Source organism: Achroia grisella, unplaced genomic scaffold, assembly GCF_030625045.1.
Source record: "Achroia grisella isolate CSIRO2021 unplaced genomic scaffold, CSIRO_AGI_Agris_v1 utg359, whole genome shotgun sequence".
Classification (NCBI taxonomy): domain Eukaryota; kingdom Metazoa; phylum Arthropoda; class Insecta; order Lepidoptera; family Pyralidae; genus Achroia; species Achroia grisella.
In genome coordinates this window covers 1736974-1757061 of record NW_026712817.1, presented here as the reverse complement: position 1 = coordinate 1757061, position 20088 = coordinate 1736974, and the positions used below count along the sequence as shown (strand labels likewise).

Genomic DNA, 20088 nt, shown 5'->3' with positions numbered 1-20088 from the left:
ACTCATACAATAATAGTTTTGTATTAGATATTAGCTTTAAAGTATGTAAATATGACGATGCCTATAAGGAAACTAAACAGGAAATAGGGCAATATCAGCCGAGAATGTACTCGTACCAGCCTATAAATACGTACAGTGTCAAGGCAGAACATTGGCCGCCACTTTCCCTCTCAACTCGATCTATGTTTTGTTCACCGCTATAAATATTCCAGCGACCATCAAACCATTCTACATTAATTAACTCTAGAGATAGATTGACTTTTACTCTCTGTTGTTCGTTAAGTTTACTCCTCTGAGATTTATTTATTCGTTGATTATTCACAAAGTGAAATAAAGTGGATTATGACTTAATAACAATGGGCAATGCTACAGATACTGTATCAGGTTGACCTTCGCGCGGTTCCCCTGGAAACCATCGTGGTTAATTCCTGGTGAACTTTCCACAATTGGCTGTATTATTAGCGCAAACGGCATCATTCGATTATCATCCATTAAAAAAATACATCGTAAGGGCTAGCGACCACGCGTTACGAGAAATTGGAGATGACAGCTGAATCCTTTATTATCTTTTTCTAATATGAAACTGTATTGATTTAAAATTTTAGAGATAATGTCACTTTAAAAACCAACATTTATTTTTCATGTCTTTTAGAATACATGAAAATAACTAATGAAAAATACATAGGTAGCTATCCCTTACAGTATCACCAAACACACACACACAAATTAATAGTTTTATAAAATATAATCCTTCGAAATTCAGAAATTTTTAGATATTTCTATATCTGTTACCTGTATCGTATATGCTATAACACGAGGAATATAGCAAAAGTACTCAGTAAAAAGGTCATGTATCTTTATTTTTAATATCAAGTAGGTATATAGTCAGTATTAAGTATAAAGTTTTGTTATACAAAAATCTGGCAGAAAATAATAATTACTCTGAAATCTGGAATAATGAAAGAATAATAATAACACAAAAGTCAAATTATATTTCACGACAGCAACAAAAATTACCAAGAAAGTATATTTAGAAATAAAAGCAATAGAAAAAAACAATGATTCGATTAGATATACTCGTTGTGCAGAAAACTAAATATTTATGGTCAAACTTGTGGACAACCGAGACAAATAATTACATAAATCATAGCATATTTACACGATGGTATGGAATGAAATCTGACAAAGATAGATGTAGGAGAGCTGTTGTAGATATCCCGCCGGATGCAGATCCTGACTGCCCCCAACCTTGCATAAGACAAAAGAAACCAAAGAAAGGAATTTTACACAAGATCAAACTGAAAGTCATAGAGGGAGGCACTAATTTTGGAAGTTAGTACATTCTGTTATCCAAGTATTATAATATCTGTCCTAGATATGATTTATCAAAAATACGTAATCGATTTTAATAGTATTTATACCTGCATAAAGTTTCATTAGCAGCGAGTTGGTTATTTATTTATTTATTATTTGTAATAGATAAAAACTCAAAAAGTACTTCACCGATTCAAAAATTCTTTCACTTGTAAAGTACATAATTCAAAGTGATATCTTAATTTTGTACATTAGTAAAATATATACCCTATTATATTATATCAATATATACAATACTGTTTGAACTCAAATTCTAGGGTACAGTATCCGAGTGAAGCCAGGATTAGTCTTTAGAGAATAATAAAAATGTAGGACATGTAACATAAACCCAAAAAACTAGAAATTAGTAACCTCTATATGCGTACTTAGGTGAAAAGTATGATAAAATCAATTCGAATTGCGGTCATTTCTTACCTATACATGAATATTGTAATGAGGTCAAGTATATATTTTATGAATGAATATGGGATAATATACCTACCTGTGCTAATGGTAAACACTGGCGAGGCCTAAGTGGCAGATGATAGAGTAAGAATAAAGTCAGCGAATATTTCACCAAGAAATTATAATAGTTTCCAGCAGAACAGCGTAGAGACCTGAGATAGTATATTGCTAATAATAAAGCTACCAGTTTCCCTTACTAACAATAACTTCTCCCCAAGGTATTTAGTAAGGTATATAATTATTGACTACAGCGCCATTTCGGCGGGTGCAATGTACCCCGAAACCGTGTGAAGAGGTAGTGGTACCAGAGGCGAAAGCGTTACCTCCACCAGAAAAGAAAGTGATTCCAATACCTGAACCTCGGCCCGGACTCCAAGTGTCAATCCTTGGGGCAGATACAGCTATAGGGCACTATGTGGCGTTGCTACTTAAACAATGCCCTTGTATTAAAAAGTGAGTTTTTTAAATGTATTATATTGAACAAGAGATATACTTTGTACACAATCCCCGGCGTGGGCAGCTCCGTCTCGCCTATTTTAGCAGCTAAGCAGATTTCTTTGTAAGTTGTTGGGGAATATAAGGCAATGAAATTATAGGTATATAATTTCAGATAGGTTCAGATTTTTAATAAAACAACAGTAGTTCTGAAAAATGAGGCTTCATCGAGGATCAGTGACAGACTGATTTTTCGTCTGTCCAATCGTAATAAATTCACCAGGAATAACCACGGTCCTTTCCTAGGGACATCTATATTTACTTGCCCCCATGCTGACAATTGCTCCTTTCACTAAGACAGAAATGTACTTTTTTTTTTAATTAAAAAGAAATTGCAACTTGGGCCTTTTAAAGACCTTAGTGTTTAAAAGGCCAAGGTTGCAATTTCTTTATTTTTAATTGAAGTGATTTAATTCACGGCTGCATATATTGATATTTGCGTTAAAATTTCATAGAATAAAATAGAATAGAAGATAACTCCGATAAAGATCCGTTAACGCCACTTAATTTTGGATTTAGTGATTATATAGTCTTAACTAGTACCTATTTATTTAAAAAAAGATATGCAGTACTCAATAAAAACAACAACTACAGATAATCTAATGACAATATTAACAAATTCTTCCATACGTATAATGTCTTGTCACCTGTATCAAATATACGACTACTCATAAATAACTCTACCAATAACTTAAAAATAAGAACAGGTAATTAAGTTATACCTTTATCTATAACTTAATTACCTGTTCTTATTTTTTTATCTTAAAAGTTTATAATAAGAATTTGCAGTCATGCATACTAGACATTCTAATTTGAACAATTACGAATTATAATATGTGCTTCGGTTTCACTTTAATCATTTTAATTATCTGATATCCAGCTGGCAAATGTTCGAATTTAGGTAGAACGTTATAATTAAAAAGGGTAATTAGGTTTTATGGGGGATACTTACCCCATTAACCTTTCCCTTAGCGCCATTGCTCTACTTTGTAGATTCTTTCCTCGTTTCTAAATTATGTATTGAATATGTAAATATTAATTTACTTTATTCGTTCAATTTCTTCTTCAGACTTTATGACATCTGTTTTACTATCATATAAACTTTATGTTTCACAATATAAAATATTATTTTAGATCACGTACCTAAGTAGCCACGTACAGCAGGTCAGTTTATGTGAAGTGCATTGAAACATTTTAAATTGATGTTGTATACTGAAACATATCCACTTTTTATTACCTTCTACTTTTCTTCCGAAATATTAAGACAATATATAACATAAATACATAAACTTAGTCTTCTTAAATTAATACATATAAATATATGTTAAGCACTTCCATATAACGAATAATAAATTACTTATATGTTACAAAGAATAAAAACAGCCTAGTAAATCGTGAATTTGTCTGCTATTTTGAAACAAAAGAAAGCTTATTGTAATACAATCAATCATCAAATATACACAATGGACTAATGTTCATAAGTTCTCTTCAAACCGCATCGATCTAAATCGGTTCATTCGTTTAAGAGCTGTGATGCCATAGACGGACATATATAAACAGACACGTCAACCTTATAACACCCCTTTTTTCGTCCGGGGTTCTAAAATATAAAAATCGTAATGTTTGTGCAGCAGGTTGGTGATTAGTTTTTTATTTACCTACTGCCCGATGGAACATGGACATTGCATTAAAATATCAAACAACGTTGACTAAAAATACACTTACAACTAACACACAGCACATACGAGTACCAATAAATACCTATCTACCAATTTTATAAATATAATAAAAATCTAACATTCGTAAAAATCTTGTTCCTAAAAAAGAACTACATATTCAGTACAATTATTATTATTACGTTTATATATTATTATAGATTTATGTTATATATAAATATATGCAAAATACCTGCGTCGTTGCACCTAGTCACGGCATATAATGAGCCAAGACCTATTTGGTAACACAATTAATGATCGAAATTGTATTTCATAATTTCTTTTTTACAAAGCAGTCTGCATGAGTACCTCTTTCTCACCTATTACAGCTAACAAGCAGTTTGCTATGTAAGCTGTTTTTCGGTTAAAAGGTGAGATATGGCAGTGAAATTACACACAGAGGCAAGACATGATGGGAGGGGTGCCACATAACATGATAACCGTCGCCTATAATTGGCGACGGTTGCCACTTACCATTAGATATATGTCGTCGGCTTCATTGCTATTAATGACATAAACAAAAATGTAGTAAAACGGGGCAGAAAAACATTTATTTAGTTACAGATAAGGAATTTTTAGAAACAAGTAAAAGTATTCTAAGAACTTCGAAATACGAGGTGATATAAAAGTTAATCGTTGTTAACATACCGTTACATATATAAAATTGTAATATGGATTGAAATAAAATTGTAACAATGTTAACCTTTTAAAAGTACTTATTAATTAGACTTTAACAGATAAAAAAATTAAAAGCGATTTCTTTTTATGTCGACAATATGTTACCGAAACAAATGTTACTACTTGAGATGAATGCTCTTAATGTAAACTTTAGCTGTTCAGCAAGTCGTGACGTCACTTGTCCCACAAGCTACGCCTCATAAAATGGCCCGTTTGGGCAGCCCTCAGGGACCTTTCTTTCCGCCCCTCGTCAAAACACCAGTATATTTGCCCGAACCCTGTAACAGCTTCAAAATCCAAATGTCAAATTCTATTTCTGTTATGAATACCTATTTTCCATAAAGATAAAGATGGCTTTTACCTTTGTTTTACCTTTTTTCTTACGTAACGAACGTCGTCTTCAGGGACATTTTGCGCTGTCGTTCATGTCGATTGCGGTCTATTTATACCACAGTATTAGCTTTTATAGAGAGCTGGGTATATGCACATAATAAAAACTTATTGGGTCTTCGATTGACAATATAATGCGTTTTACTATAGCTATTTTTCTTATGATCAATAGCTAGTGAGTAAACCATGGAAGTATAATACTGTTAAAGATATATGATAGATAGATGAAATGGTTATGTTAAATAGCCAATTGATCCAGATTTATCAAAATTTGTATACCTAAATATACCTTTACGACTATTTGGTAATGCTTTAGACTACCTCATTTCCCAAATGAGGTAGTCTAAAGCATTACCAAATTCAAGTTGCACCGAACACAATACTTAACATGGTTGCATTTTTCTTAGTATAATTTTTAATACAAAATGGCAGGAAACTATCATGTTCTTTATTTAAATATGATAATGATCAGGTTTATGCACTGAGTGTTTGTGGTTTCAGACATGCTATTGATAGCGGAATTAAACAAAATATAAATCCATTAAGTAGTGGATTCATTAGCTTAATATGTGTATATCTTCACTTTATCTGCTATTGCTTCGCAATGCTCCTTTCGTTCCAGTATTTTACGCATTATAATATTTTGCACACTTTATGTCACTCGCAGTCTACGCCTACTGAAGCATAAAATGGAAGCAATTTTTAATGAATCATTCAACAGTCGATTTCAACAAGATTTGTTCACTTTGAAAGCTATCGATCGCTAACAAATGAATATGAATGATTGACTGTCGGTCGTTTTGTCTTTATGTAACACAACCTCTGTATAAGTTACAAGAATATAGATTTCATTGTTCAGATACTCTTTGATGGATTTTTATATAATTTTTAAAGGTTATAATCATGTTTTTTTACCAATTCTTTTTGGTAATAATCTAATATTTCGTCGTGTTAGTGGCATTTTCAGTTTTCTCCATATTTTTCCTCATAAAACCCTCGATACCTCTCACTCATCAGGTACATCAGATACTTCCGCTTCAGATAGTCTTTCATATTTCATAATGCGGTCAACGCATTATGAAATGTAGCAATTGATATAATATGATAATAGTAGGTGACATTAAATTGATTTGATGAAATAGAAGTGTCATGGTGTACTGATTTACTAATTTGACTTAAAACCCAAGATCGTGACGTGACGTGATGTGACAACCAATACAACTACGAGTTTATGTCACGAGTGTCAATTGATATTTCTTATTGACTTCGAGGTGTTGAAACATCTCTAACAAATGCAAAAATTAGTTCGACAGTTAGCGGTAGCCTCACCCACAGGGGGTCAGTAAATTTTGATTCGACGTCGATAATATAATTAATAATGCCTCTCGCTATCCTAACTGAGACAGTCGTAGTGTATATTAATTATTATTTGTTTTTTTGTAAAATGGGATTTGTAAATTTTATTAAATAGAAAAATATAAAATAGATATGGAAAGATTGGTCTGAATCTTTAGATTCGATTCTATCTTTGGCTTCATCAATAAAAATTTACATCGAAATATCTAGTATATATTCTACGTTCTATAGTATTTTAATTTATTTAGGCTAGCATAAATGCATAAATTCATTATACCATTATTACTAGTACTGGTTCTATATAATAATTTGTACATCAGGTTAATAATAGCCTACGATCTTAAATCTAATTAATGTATGTTACCATAATGCTACAGTACTACAGCTGTATACAATTATAATAAATAATTAACCGTCTAGAGTGCTATTATTCGCATCGATTTGCCATTTCTTGAAAATGGCAAATCGAGTATTTCACTACGTAATTAATAATCTTCAAGTACAATCAACCTGCTTTATAAGTTGCGTTTTGGTTATAGAGTGCAGATAAAGCAGTGAAATTACAGGATAAGAGACATGACATCTTGTATCCTGCAATGGCAACGCATTCGTGGTATCGCGGGTATAACGTGATAACGTGATGTCTATAATTGTCTGTATATAGGAGACGGTTATCGCTTTCCATCAGGTGGCCATCAGCTTGTTTGCTATTTCCGCAGAATACCAGCGTCGTGGCACCCACGTCACGATATTTTATCTGATACCGTGCTGATTATTTTATTGGATTATTTTGGTACCAAATAGGTTTCAAAATATTTCTTTTTGTTATTGTTATTGTATCAAATAATTAATAATAATATAATAAAATCAATTAATTCTTTCTTTCTTTCTATTTCAATGACATAAAAAAATCCTATTTGTCAATGTTGGGGAATATCGTCAAAAAAGAACATTACATTACATTTAGGTACTCACAATCTTTTTCCATTCAGAAACGATTTATATTTCTTTAACTCTATTAGTTAAAAGGTCAACTGTTAACAATGTTAACTAGATTTTCTGAGCAGTTATTAATAGGCACTTAATTAGTTATGTATAGTAAACTATAAATGCAAGTTACTAGGAGGAATTTATAAAACACGGGTCCTGATTCTATAGTGGTACCCTAAAGAGTTAATATGTCGCGTGGCCCAATAAATGTAGTTCACAAATAAACCTCAAATCATTATAAATATGGATATCATGTTTATAGCAAACTTACTTCTACCAGCGACTTCGTCCGCATAATTGTGATTGGCCATAGTTAACAGTAGCTTATAATATTTCCATCCAAAATGCTACATATATATTTCATGACACTTCAATACGTGTTAAATCCTTCATCTGAGATGAATCATATATGCATCTAATAATTCACACTTTCCGATCTACAATAATTATGTGTTGTTTTCTTTGAACTTCGTATTACTAATCTACTTAGTAGTGCTTCTAAATATTCCAATCAAGAATTTCGCATAGACTTTTAAGCTACAGTACTCAATGTCAAATAATAATTATACATCAGAACAATTTACACAGCGCCATCTAGTCCCATGCTAAGCAGAGCTTATATTATGGGTACTAGACCACTGATATCATTTTTGTTTTAAGCCTTACATAAAATATATCAAAAGCATCCAGACTATCATACATACAATCATACTCATAAATATAAATGTTTGTGTCGTGCGAGGAATCAAACCGAGGAATCATCGGTGTACTGAACCGTTAGACCACCGAGGCTGCCAGTACACATAAACATTTCTAATAGACCTATATACAATCACAGCTAAACATTACTAAATTCATTCACCTGTCAGACCTGGTACAGTAGACATCAAACTTTTAGCGGGTCTCAAACAAGCCATTACAGGGATCATTCAAGCAAACGTAATAAAGCCAAGATTTTACGAGCGGCGTGCGGACCGTGACTGAAGTTCAATTCTGCTATTTATCACAATTTTTATGGCTAGAATCTTAGTACAATGATATTATTTAGTGTACCATAAGGATAAATAAGAGACTGAGATAATTGTATAACGCTATTGTTATTGTTTCTTATTATAAATAGTATAAATTCATAAGATCCCATTGGAGTCAGTGGTTCTGGAATTGGTATACGGTGATTATATAGTAAACGACTAGGTGTTGTTATGTAATGCAGATGCTTTATCAAGAAAACTAATGTCTTATATGCTTGCTAGCTTTATTTAAATGACTAGAAGATTTCATATGAAAAAATAAAGCAAACTATAAATAGTTTAAATAAAAGACATTACACGTTTCAATGGTTTTCATCAAAACAAATTTCCTTCCGACAAAATTCTTCCAATCCCCAACCAAACTTCCCGACGACGAATTCTTTTGGCAGTGAAAAGTATTAATGAGTCCAATAATATTGCAGAATCCGTTTCTGAAAATGAATCTAATAAAGAAATCCATAAGATATAAAATGGAATATCGGAAATCCGATTTCCGTCACATCATTCTGAGGACAAATGCGCCTTTTATATTTAGTAATTTCATCAGATTTATCCCGTTTCAGACTACGTTTATACGAAGCGAAGGACACCCAATATTCAGACTGTAGCAGAGATCTATGCAAGGTGGTTCAAGATCTACAGCATATCGACACTAACTGTAGGGTACAAGCTTTCAGTAGTGCCTGCTACGAATTGGAACGGTGTCTGCAGGTTATAAACGTTACTAATAATAATCTTATTTCCGCTAATAATAGAAAATACTTATACGATGTTATAAAGACACTTATAGATGTATATAAATAAAACGTAGGTAGTCTAACTAACTAGAATAAACATGAAACTAAATATAAATATTATAAACATGACAATGTGTCTGTTTGTTACTTTTTCTTGAATTAATAGCTTTACGAGTCTTAATAAAATTTAAATCTAAGTAGTATCATGAGGAGGGATATAGGCTATTTTTTAATCTCAAAAAGCAATCTATAAGGAGGAGGAATAAGGCCAGTGTACACAAAGTTGGCTACTAGGTATAAAGAAGAAAGTTGGTATTTATTTTTGTAAAGGATAAACTAATAAATCCACTTTTAAATTAAAGTTATTTAAATGCGAAAACTCGCCGCGTTTCCAATTAGTTACATAATTCATAGCAGTTTAAAATACATACACCGCCTGTATTGCTTGAATCTTTTATTGGGCTTCAACCATGCGTGGCATTTACAAGAGTAGGTGAAAATGCCATCGACCTGTGACTCGCCAATCAATACGGCTCCGTATTGTAACTGCAAAAAATATCCTACAACAACGAACTGTTATTTGCGACGGAAAAGTTAAACTAGTATTATACTACCTAGAATCAGTACTACCTACCACAGTATATTTGTGTCGTCATTGTCAATCACCAATCAATACAAGCTCTGTTATTATTCATTGCTATAGATTGTTAGTCATGAAGTAGTCTGTAAAAGATATTTGCAGTGTGTAACTTTGTTGTAAAATGTAATGTAATTTTTAGTATTTCATACAGAGTAATACAAGCCTGTTTATACGATATTTTGTAAACTAGTACGCATGCCTATTTTAAATGTGTATCACTTATTTCGGATTCTCCTACAAAGAAAAAGAATCTACGACCTAGTAGGCAAGCCAATTTAGAAAATTGAACTACTTATTTCCAATTCTCTTGAACTTGAATAACACTTTTCAAGAAAACTGTTATTACATTTTTTTATATCCGTTATGATTGGTCTATATCTAAAACTATAATACTATGTATAACTATTGCCTTGCAATTTTAAGTAATATTTTATTGAGTAACAGGTTGCGCTCAATAAATATGACTTAACAGATGTTTTAAATTTATTTCAAGTTAATCGAAAATGCGAAACAGGATCTATTTCGCCGTCATAAATAAAGAATGCATGTATCAATTTATATCCATTAGAGGTCGTGTGTTGTAGCTTCGTTCGGCGCCAATCGGTCTGCAGACGATAGCATAAAACCACTTACGTCGTCGCTCAAGCGCTCACCCACTCAATATTCTTTTGTACTAAAAGTAAAACAAAATAGTATGTTTTCACTGTCTCTCTCAGTGGTCTAGTAGTTTAGGACATCACCTTGTTTATATACATAGGGTTCGATTCTCGCACTACCATTACAAAAACATTTGTATTAATGAGTATGTTTATTTGTATTGGTCTGGGTGTTTTCTGTCTTTATTGTGTTGTTATATACCCCTTACGACTAATGCTAGGTAACGTGTAATATTATGCCACATGTTAGACTTTACTGGCTTCACCCTTCAATTGAAAACACTACAACGCACTTAGTGCTGCTGCATAACGGAAATTGGTAAAGGGTTGGTAGGTGTATACTTACACCCAGACCTACCTGGGAATCCAGGCGAGTCACCGGGTATTTCGCTACTAATAGAATAAATATTACTACGTATATAAATGCAAAAACCAGCATATTTTTTTTTGTAAGCCAAAAACAGAGATGAATCAGTTATTTTTTTTTACCTATATAAACTTACATCATTAGCCTGTAATATTGATTACAGGTTATTTTACTCCAAAAAATTTGACATTCTATTATTAGTTATTTTCTCCCGTGTGTTACTCGGCAAGTTGCTTAAAATAAAGTTATTAGTAACTTATACATTAAAAATATGAGTAGATATTCAAGACATAATGATTCATGATTTCTTTTAGAACACTGACATAGTCCTAATGCTTGAAAGCGGCTATTTAAATGTGGACATGCCATTTGAAAAGAGGTTCTGCTGTCAAGCCCCTATAGTGAAACATTATGCAGACGCTATAGCCAATGAATGCCCAAAGGCATTTATTATAGTGTGCGCTACGCCAATAGACTGCATGGTTCCTTTGGTCGCTGAGGTATTTCAGACTGTATTTCATTTACTGTTTATTTTTGTCTAGTAAAGTTATTAAAATTTAATATGACATTATTTATTGCTAGTATTATTAATAATAATCATTATCGGTACATTTGCTAGCAGTGTACCATATTAGGCCAAACTTAGCAGTAGATTTTGCATAGGAGTCAGCGTCGGTACCTTTGTCTCACCAATTTTAAACATCTAGCAGGTAGCAGGTAGGTAGGGTAGGTAAGTTATTTCGCTTGGACGATGAAATATGGGACTTACATTACTGGGTTCGAAGTGGTACTCTTGATCTATGTATATTGTATATGTACTATTCCGTATGTATGTATCAGAGATTGTTGCCACTTGAAGAGTAGGTCAGCTTGTTTGCCATTCCAGTCACATATAAAAACCAAACATCTTCGTGGTCCCCCACGAAAACCACCGACATAAATTCCTAGACTAACTTCATATTATCATCTTTCACTGGCTGCACGCCAGCGCATACTGTTAGCGCATGCGGTTGCACTATTGCATAATCATGTATTGTCTTTCCTACTCTTCAAACGAAGAGAGTTTAACTAATTATTACCACGCAGGCCAGGGAACTTCGGTGTAGGTTTTAATCAAATGTTTCTTTTCCGCCACCTTTGTATTAAGTATTATGTTCCCTTGGTTGCCTCTCACGCAATCTACCATTACCACAGATATAGTAATTGCTATAAATCTTATTTACTATTTAGACGGGAAAGTTTGTGAGTTCGATTGAGAGATCGATGGATGTTTGTTACTCTTTCACGCAAAAAGTATTGAACGATTTTTTATGAAACTTTACAGTAATATATATTAGAATGATACATAGGGTATAATTTAAAATAATATGCAAATTGGGCGAAATATAATGATAAATGTCAAGTAAGTGTGATGCAGGCGAAGTTGCGCGGGTCAGCTAGTTCATAATAAACAGAAGCGGGCATAACATTTCTATATATGTTATAGAGCATATATTTCTTGTTATAAAAAGTACCTACTACCACAGTGACTTCTAAATAATGTGCACCAGATGAAAGTAGTGTCGTATTCTGGAAAACTTCTGAAATATGGAATTCCAAGTTATTTCACTAGTAGCGTGTTGCATCCCATGGGTGACGTTAAATATTTTATGTTCGAGTAATGTCGAAATACCAACTGTTTATGGGTTTGGATACGGCTCGTTAATCCCATATGGATGTAATCTAGTCCTGTTTTATGAATACACTCATAGACTACTTCGGTTACTTAATATTTCTCATAAATAACCTAATCATACCAATCTTGGATTTCATTTCAGTTGTTTTATATAGAAGGTAATAGGATGTATTTTTTACTTTCAGTTTTTTATCGTACATTAATTTAATTCTAAGACCATGTAATCGGATCTTACGAGTACATATACTTGTCAACCAAATAATTATATAAACAATTTGAACGAATCTTAAATCGATGTCATTGCGTTCTAGAGTTTTGATTTTAATTCAGTCATTACCATTTTTTTATCGAACTTAATAAATGTGCTAAATTTCAACTCAATTGAATGCCAACAATTGATTGTAAACCTACATACGGATATACCAGTTTCAATAAAACTGTTCTTTGAAAGAATATCTTTAAAAAAAATTAATTCAGTAATTTAGCAATGTTCAGGCAGCTAACGAATTAACAAGAGCACAGAAAACAAACTTCAAAACATTACACGTAGAAAAAATTGGGAATAGTCCCCAATGACCGAGAAATACGTCGGCCATATCCGGAACAAACTCGCAGAATCACCAGTAAGTGATAAATATTTTACATCGGTCCCTTGAGACACACATTCTCAATCTCGGCTGAAATTACGTTATTCGCGTACAAAAGCCTTTTGAATCAATCCGCAATTTGTCAGTCAGGACATTTAATATCGTTTATGTCTACTCTCCTGCTTATGTAAAATAGTAATGCTTATGTAATATAGTAATTTCATTTAACTATTTTACTATCCAAGGGCACTATTTACAGAATTTGAGATAACAAATTTGAAACTAGATATCTATGTTGGAATAAATACAAACGCATAACTTTTTACCGGAATTTTTACAGAGTACCTAGTACTCTAGTAGTAGAAATTGGCTCCAGATGAATTAAAAACCTTTCTTTCATTCCTTCAAAAATATAGAATAAATTGATATATAGGTACTAATATTTTCCTTACTGTTTTTAATAAATTTCCCCGTTTTTTTTTTACATTTGAGTATAATTTTTAAATTATACTCAAGTGTAAAAAAAACGGGATGAGATAAAGAGATTAAATATAATGGAAGCAATTTGTAAAAGTTATGTAATTATCAGTTCACCTATATCTTAACAAATTTAATAACTAATAATATGATACTCATCTATTTGCTATTTAAATTTACTTTATTTTTGCTACTTAATATGAGATGTCAAAAACAGTATATGTATGTGATGAACTATGAAACGATGTTACTTATAATGGAAATATAGAGAATACACAAAGCCTTTTAGGTGCTCTCGGCGGAAGAAAGGGTGGTCGCCACCTCCCCTACAAATAATATAGCCTTGTCCGTTCAATTTTGTTCGATAGTGGAATAATGGAAGAAATGTTTAGTTGTTGACCTGATACTGGTTTGTTTTTTATGTATATGTACATATAATAGAAAATTCATACCATCACCAAAGTTACATATATTTTTAATTGGAACTATTTATTACTAATAATTTCCCAATTTGTATCCATAATTAAAATCAAACAAAAGTATCTAATATAATACAATTTTTATTAAATAAATAAAAATGTATTTTAAATCCTTGTTTTAACAAATTTTTAGCCTAATATAAAAAAAAACATAATATTACAGAATGAAAGCATAGGCATAATTCATATTTTCATTTTTCACATTTAGAATTTTATTGTAATTAAAAATATAGAATAAAATACCAGTATAACATTAATCTATTAATGAATATTTCTTTGTTCCTTGAATCCGTATAATTCCAGGGTTCTTGAGACGACGGATATTTCTTTGTTAGCTTTACTTTTGTTTTGAGCTCTCGCTTTATGACGTAAAGAGAATAACAGTACAGTATATTTTTATTATTAAATAGTTTTACGGCGTCCCACGAGGTTACGTAGAAAATCAAGAATTATTTGTATATATACCTATATTTCTTCCGTTAACTCGTTCGCTTTTAATTTTATTACATAAATATTAGATTTTTTTAAAACTACATTAAGCGTAAAATAAAAATTAATTACTCGTAATTATAACTCTGGAAACATAATTACTTGTATGTAAGTGTGGGCTTACTTACACCCACATACCTCACACTACCTACGTGTACTGACGATGATTAAATTATGCTACAATTGATTTCCAATATCAAAGTTTAAAAAGAAATCAAGTAGTATATGTTACATTGATTCGATTTATCGGTTGATATATATAAGTTATTTTTTGTTCCAGTGGTAACAAAAAAAAATAATTGTCACTATTTTTCATCGCTGTAAACTAAAACCACGTATGTACCTATATTAAATTAATAATGATATAGATTATATAACAAAGATTTTCTTCTATATTTATTAATAATTTCATGTAAAAATCGACCCCAGTCGACCATAGTGTAAACAGAGATTACAAATAATAAAAGGAAATAGATGTTGTAAAAAGTCATCTTCGAGAGTACGTCAGTCTCATGTATGTCAGCGCCAAACAGTTAGTTGATTGGAAAGATGTATTCTAGTTGAAAGTTTAGACAAGATAGCGAAATTACTCGAAAATAGATATGACACCTTAGGCTCGGCTAGAAGTGTAACACATATATACGTATAGGTATCTATTAGGATGACGACAGTACGAAATTACTTTAACCCAAATTTTAGTATTGAGACGGCGAAATGCCCCGTCATCCCTCACAATAAATATTGTTGTTTTTGCACGAATCCAACGTCATAGGATATTGTAATAAAAAAAACTTGTTTTTGTTTGCACAGACTACTTCATGCCATAACTGTGAGGTAAATTGGGTATCCAAGAGTGTGAGTCACTTGAAAAAGAAACCTTATTTGTTATTCTTTGTATTACTATTTCTGTGGTCGTGGATTCAATTTTTAAATTCGTCTACGGCACATCATAATTTGCACGCGATCGGTTGTGCCAATGTGTTGGTACCTGAAAAATTACCACGTAAAGGAACTTGTAGTAATTGGATTAGTTGGGCCGATATATGTATGTATGTGGAAAGGAAACGAAAGTCTTTTTTTCACTCTATTCTAATGCTGTCAACCGTTGCTGTAATTTACAGCTTCATTGGAAGAAAATGGGATGTGTGAAAAATGCAGAGGGCACTTCAAATCCGCGGAAGGACTTATGGAGTGGCGGAAGGACAACTCCTGCCTTAGGGATACGATATATGTATATTGCAGTTAGAAAACACCTCTTGGGGTTAAAAACTTGGTTCAGGTAGTCGTAATTTCGGCCAGCCGTTAGGTTAGGATAGGGGATCAAATGGAGCTATCCTAACATATACTGCATAAATATTTCTAAACCTTCCTAATAACCACCAACACCAAACCTAAATGTATATTATACAAGACAATCTCATTTCTTTCGACTATGGTAGAAGAGAAGTAAAAGTAAGTTTGTGGAAAATAAACAATTCTAGTTAAGAAGATAAAGATACGCGAATAGGTCTCTCGTGATAATATGTACTAAATTAGTTTATCACGATCCGGGATAATGTCGCCGTTATCTGACGTAATCGTCGACAGAAGAATTGCCCCAATCCTATCTATCGTAGTTTTGGATGTTAAAGCATCTAAAGCATCAAATTTTTGTACAGATATATTTGCTTTTATTAATTCTTGTCTATCTACAAATAGCGCTTTTAGATTGTCTAATACTATTATTATTATTTATAGATAGACAAGCTATTTGTAGATAGACAAGAATTAATAAAAGCAAATATATGTAATATAATGCTCCTATGAGCATTAATATATGTAATGCATATATTAATCCTCATAGGAGCATTAATATATGCATTACATCGTATGAAGTACCATACTGAATTCACGCAAGGCCCTCTAAGTCTATATGGGCTACCTATTAACCTCCAATAGCTTTAAATCTAAAAATATGATCTACAAAATGCCTCTATGTGTATCATAAACTATCTGTATCTCTTTTTAAATACTTGGAATTTCCAAGTCCTTGTGGGCTTTATGATCCAAGGAGCTCTCTTTAGGTTTTAATGCTTTCTTTTTGAACCTATGAAAAGAGATCTAACCTCCAACCGCTATTTAATTGTTAGTAATTCGACTCCCACGTGGTCTGCTTTCAAAACCATAGCAATGGATTTTTACGAACCTACCACGACTACCTGACCTACTCGTAACTTCAATCTCATACTAATGTTCTCTTCTTGGAGCCTTTGCCAGGTTTTAGTGATAGTGCAGGCAATATTCCACACTCATCCAGAAAAAATGTCGGATATCTTTCAACAGACATTAAAAGAAACCAGTTGGTACGATCCCCGTAAACTGCTAGGATCACTTGCTGTGCCGGAAATGCGAGCGAGTACACTCGCAGCCCGTGCTCTATGTCTCGAACCACGCTACACAAGAGTGCCATGTGTTGGTGGTACTGAGGGGATGTCTTTGGTGCCTTTGTTCTCTAAAGCCGTCGAATACTTTGACTTTGCTCAGGTACTTTGCTATTGTCTTGGTTTTTAAATTATATTTGTTTAAATGTTACTTAATATTATATATCCCAATAATGACCTTGCACTATCCTTCAAGAAGTATAAAAGTAGTAATAATAATAGTAATGGTTGACGCCCCAAAATGTAATCGAAACAATTGCCTCGACAGCTAAAACTTTATGCAAAAAGTAAGTTAATTTAATTCTCGCCATAGTAAACTATTTTGAAAAACTGCAGCTTCCTGCTTTCTTCATGAATAAAAACGATTAGTTATTTAGCAAAGTTTTATAAAACAGAACCATACATTTATAGGGATTGGAATTCTTATGACATTACGTACATATTTTCGAATTCTTTGAATAGGGTTGAATGTTCATAAAATTCGTTTAATTCCCACCCCTAGCACAACGCTCAAATGATGACGAACGCAGTACGCGAAGCCCAGCTTGCTGTGACAAGATGTGATGGTTCTTGCATTAAAGCAGCGGATCTTAGTGAAGCGCACGCTTTAGCTGGCCTGGTAAAAAAGGTTGCGTATGCACTAATGTGCCAGGACCTATCAAGAGTGACAGGGTTCGTCGAAACGGACGCTAGCCAAGTTATATCTCCAGCTAGGTGTTTACATCTACTATTAATATTTATCCAGTAGAAATATATATTTACATTTGCGGGTATTAGAACGCAATTATTATAATTGCGTCCTAATAAATATTTAGATCACTTTTAAATATTTAATTCTTCTGTAGGTGTTTTTGTCATATTACTATTATCAAACCGCTGCACCGATTTGGATGAAATGTTATTTGTATGTTTCAATAGGTTTCTAGAGTGTTTCAAGACACAATCGGATTGGATTGGTAGGCAACGCTACTTTTCCTGCCGAGTCCTGCCGAGTTCATTAATATGTTCTTTATATTCTATTTACACATGACTATTTCAAATTTCTTGTTACCTATTACAAGCAACACGCCGATATTAGATAAGATAATACTCTGATATGTGTGGATATCTAAAAGCTGCTACTGCTATTCCTTTAAACTTAATAGAAGCCAGTCAGAAGCATACAATCAGTTCTTCTGCCTCCAGATACATCGCGAATACAGTTGAAATTGGCAGCGGCGGAATTGTGAAGAGCCTCGGCCTCCCAAAGATGACAGACTACGAGACTACTCTCGTCGATCTAGCTCTGAATGAACTATTCACCAAACAGAAAATTGCTGAAGATTGGTACTGCAAATACTGTATCTCGTCATGTAGACTGGATGCCTGCCAATTCCATTTCTTTACACCTAAATCTCCAAGCAGACTTGACGATTGTGCATATGCGAATTTGTAATGCTGTGAAACATTGGTCTTTATAATCGTCTGTGAATTAATATCTTAAGTTTCAGTGCCTGTCGTGAATTTTTGAGAATGTAAACAAAATTCCTAATAAACTTTTTGCTCATAATGACGTTTAATTTAATGTAAATAATTATTCTTTTCCGAAATACATAATTTGATATTTCTATCTTAAAACAAATTTCCCTACTTCATAATTCGTATCTCCATGTGGGATATTTTGTACAAATAGAAGTTCTATTAAACTCTACGGAGCCCCAAAAATAAGCACAATCATTCAATAAACATCTGTAATCGTTGTTAAGTACCTGGTTATCGTCCCAACCTATAGTTCACTACTAAACAGAGGCATTTCCCAAAATACGATACCAATTATTTTGATGTAGATACTAGTAGTGTTCTTTTCCAAACCACATATTTGACACTCCATTTTGCAGTGGTCGTGGATCGGAAAAGACGATCCTCCCTATCAGGGGTCCTCGATCATCGATCATCTTCGTTAAATCCTGACTAATTTGGCCTGAGTTCATGTTCATCATATATATTATCCTTCACCTGTGCCGCACCTGCGTATACCGTTTGAATAAGGGGGAGGATATTAATAAATAAGATAGGCGACATAACTGAACTTTTCGCAAATGAAATTACGATTTTGTGGGACATTACATTAATCATTTCCATTTTCATTTATACTCAGATACCTCGCTATTGATGTTCTACTAAATGACAAGGGTATTTGCAAACGATTCGATATCCCCAAACTAAATTTCTTCGAGATTAAACTCGTGGACACTGCGTTACAAAAAGTGACGAGTAACGTAGGTCTAGCCCAAAGTTGGTACGAAGAATACCTGGAAAATCAATGCCAGAAGTGTCAGTTTGGGATGCAGAAACATTGGTATTATCCGAAGGCCTACGATCGCATTAATGATTGCTCTATAGAGATGTGATGTTTGATATTATACACTATATATAATCTGTGGTTAGAAAATTTAAAGACTAAGTGAAATGTATATCCATTACTCTTTGTGAAGATTGTTGCTGTTCGTGAGATAAAAAAAAATTGAAAAACAAAGTTATAACAAAAATAAACATTTATTTATTATACATTGTTTTTATTTAATTATATTATCTGTCCAAATTAACAGCCCATACAATTTATTAAATAATATTAGCATGTTTTAAGAAAATGAAACGAATGAATAAATTAAATAAGGCAACACTTAAATCTAGCATTTAGTATGTACTTATTACAAGTAATTCTTTCTAAAACGAAAGAAATTTCTATTAAATTACATTTATATATGAAATTAACTTAGGACTGTACCCAGTTTATCATAGTGTTTTGTAAGAAATTTAATTAAATGCACTTTAATGCAACATTTTATAATAATGAATATGATAAACAATCGTAAAATAATATTTCCTTTGAATATATGAAAAACTATATTGTACATATAAAATGGATACAAACTAACTGATAGGAATAACTTTTGTATAACGCCTACCATACCAACAAACAAATTGGTAACTGCATAATGCAAGGTTACTATACCTACACGTCTTTATTAGAGTAATCAATCAACAATCCGATCGATTCCCTCTTATGTAGGTACTAAACTTTTAGATGGTAATTTGTTCCCTTGCT

At 32.5% G+C, this 20088-nt stretch overlaps 2 protein-coding genes across 5 annotated transcripts in view; both read left to right on the top strand.

Annotated features, from left to right (window-relative positions):
- The window catches only part of LOC131843901 (nucleolar protein 58), a 66298-nt gene that overhangs the window by 19887 nt on the left and 26323 nt on the right, over positions 1 to 20088 (top strand). The gene's annotated exons all lie outside the window — the stretch shown is intronic.
- Positions 966 to 19522, top strand: LOC131843900 (malate dehydrogenase, mitochondrial-like). Of its 3 annotated transcripts, none has more exons than XM_059192680.1 (7): positions 966 to 1332; positions 2070 to 2271; positions 9037 to 9184; positions 11188 to 11373; positions 16903 to 17103; positions 17503 to 17714; positions 19138 to 19522. In XM_059192680.1, exons 1-7 carry the CDS (start codon positions 1059 to 1061, stop codon positions 19388 to 19390), a joined length of 1476 nt encoding a protein of 491 aa, XP_059048663.1. In that variant the 5' UTR covers positions 966 to 1058; the 3' UTR covers positions 19391 to 19522. The 3 variants fall into 3 exon arrangements, with proteins under 3 accessions (XP_059048663.1, XP_059048664.1, XP_059048665.1); XM_059192681.1 differs by lacking the exon at positions 19138 to 19522 and adding an exon at positions 18186 to 18528; XM_059192682.1 differs by lacking the exon at positions 11188 to 11373.

Excerpts from the sequence above, each read along its gene's own strand:
- LOC131843900 (XM_059192680.1), top strand. The coding sequence starts at position 1,059 with ATGATTCGATTAGATATACTCGTTGTGCAGAAAACTAAATATTTATGG. Across the intron at positions 1,333-2,069 it reads GGGAGGCACTAATTTTGGAA|CGCCATTTCGGCGGGTGCAA; the intron begins GTTAGTACATTC and ends TATTGACTACAG. Across the intron at positions 17,715-19,137 it reads CAAGTTATATCTCCAGCTAG|ATACCTCGCTATTGATGTTC; the intron begins GTGTTTACATCT and ends ATTTATACTCAG.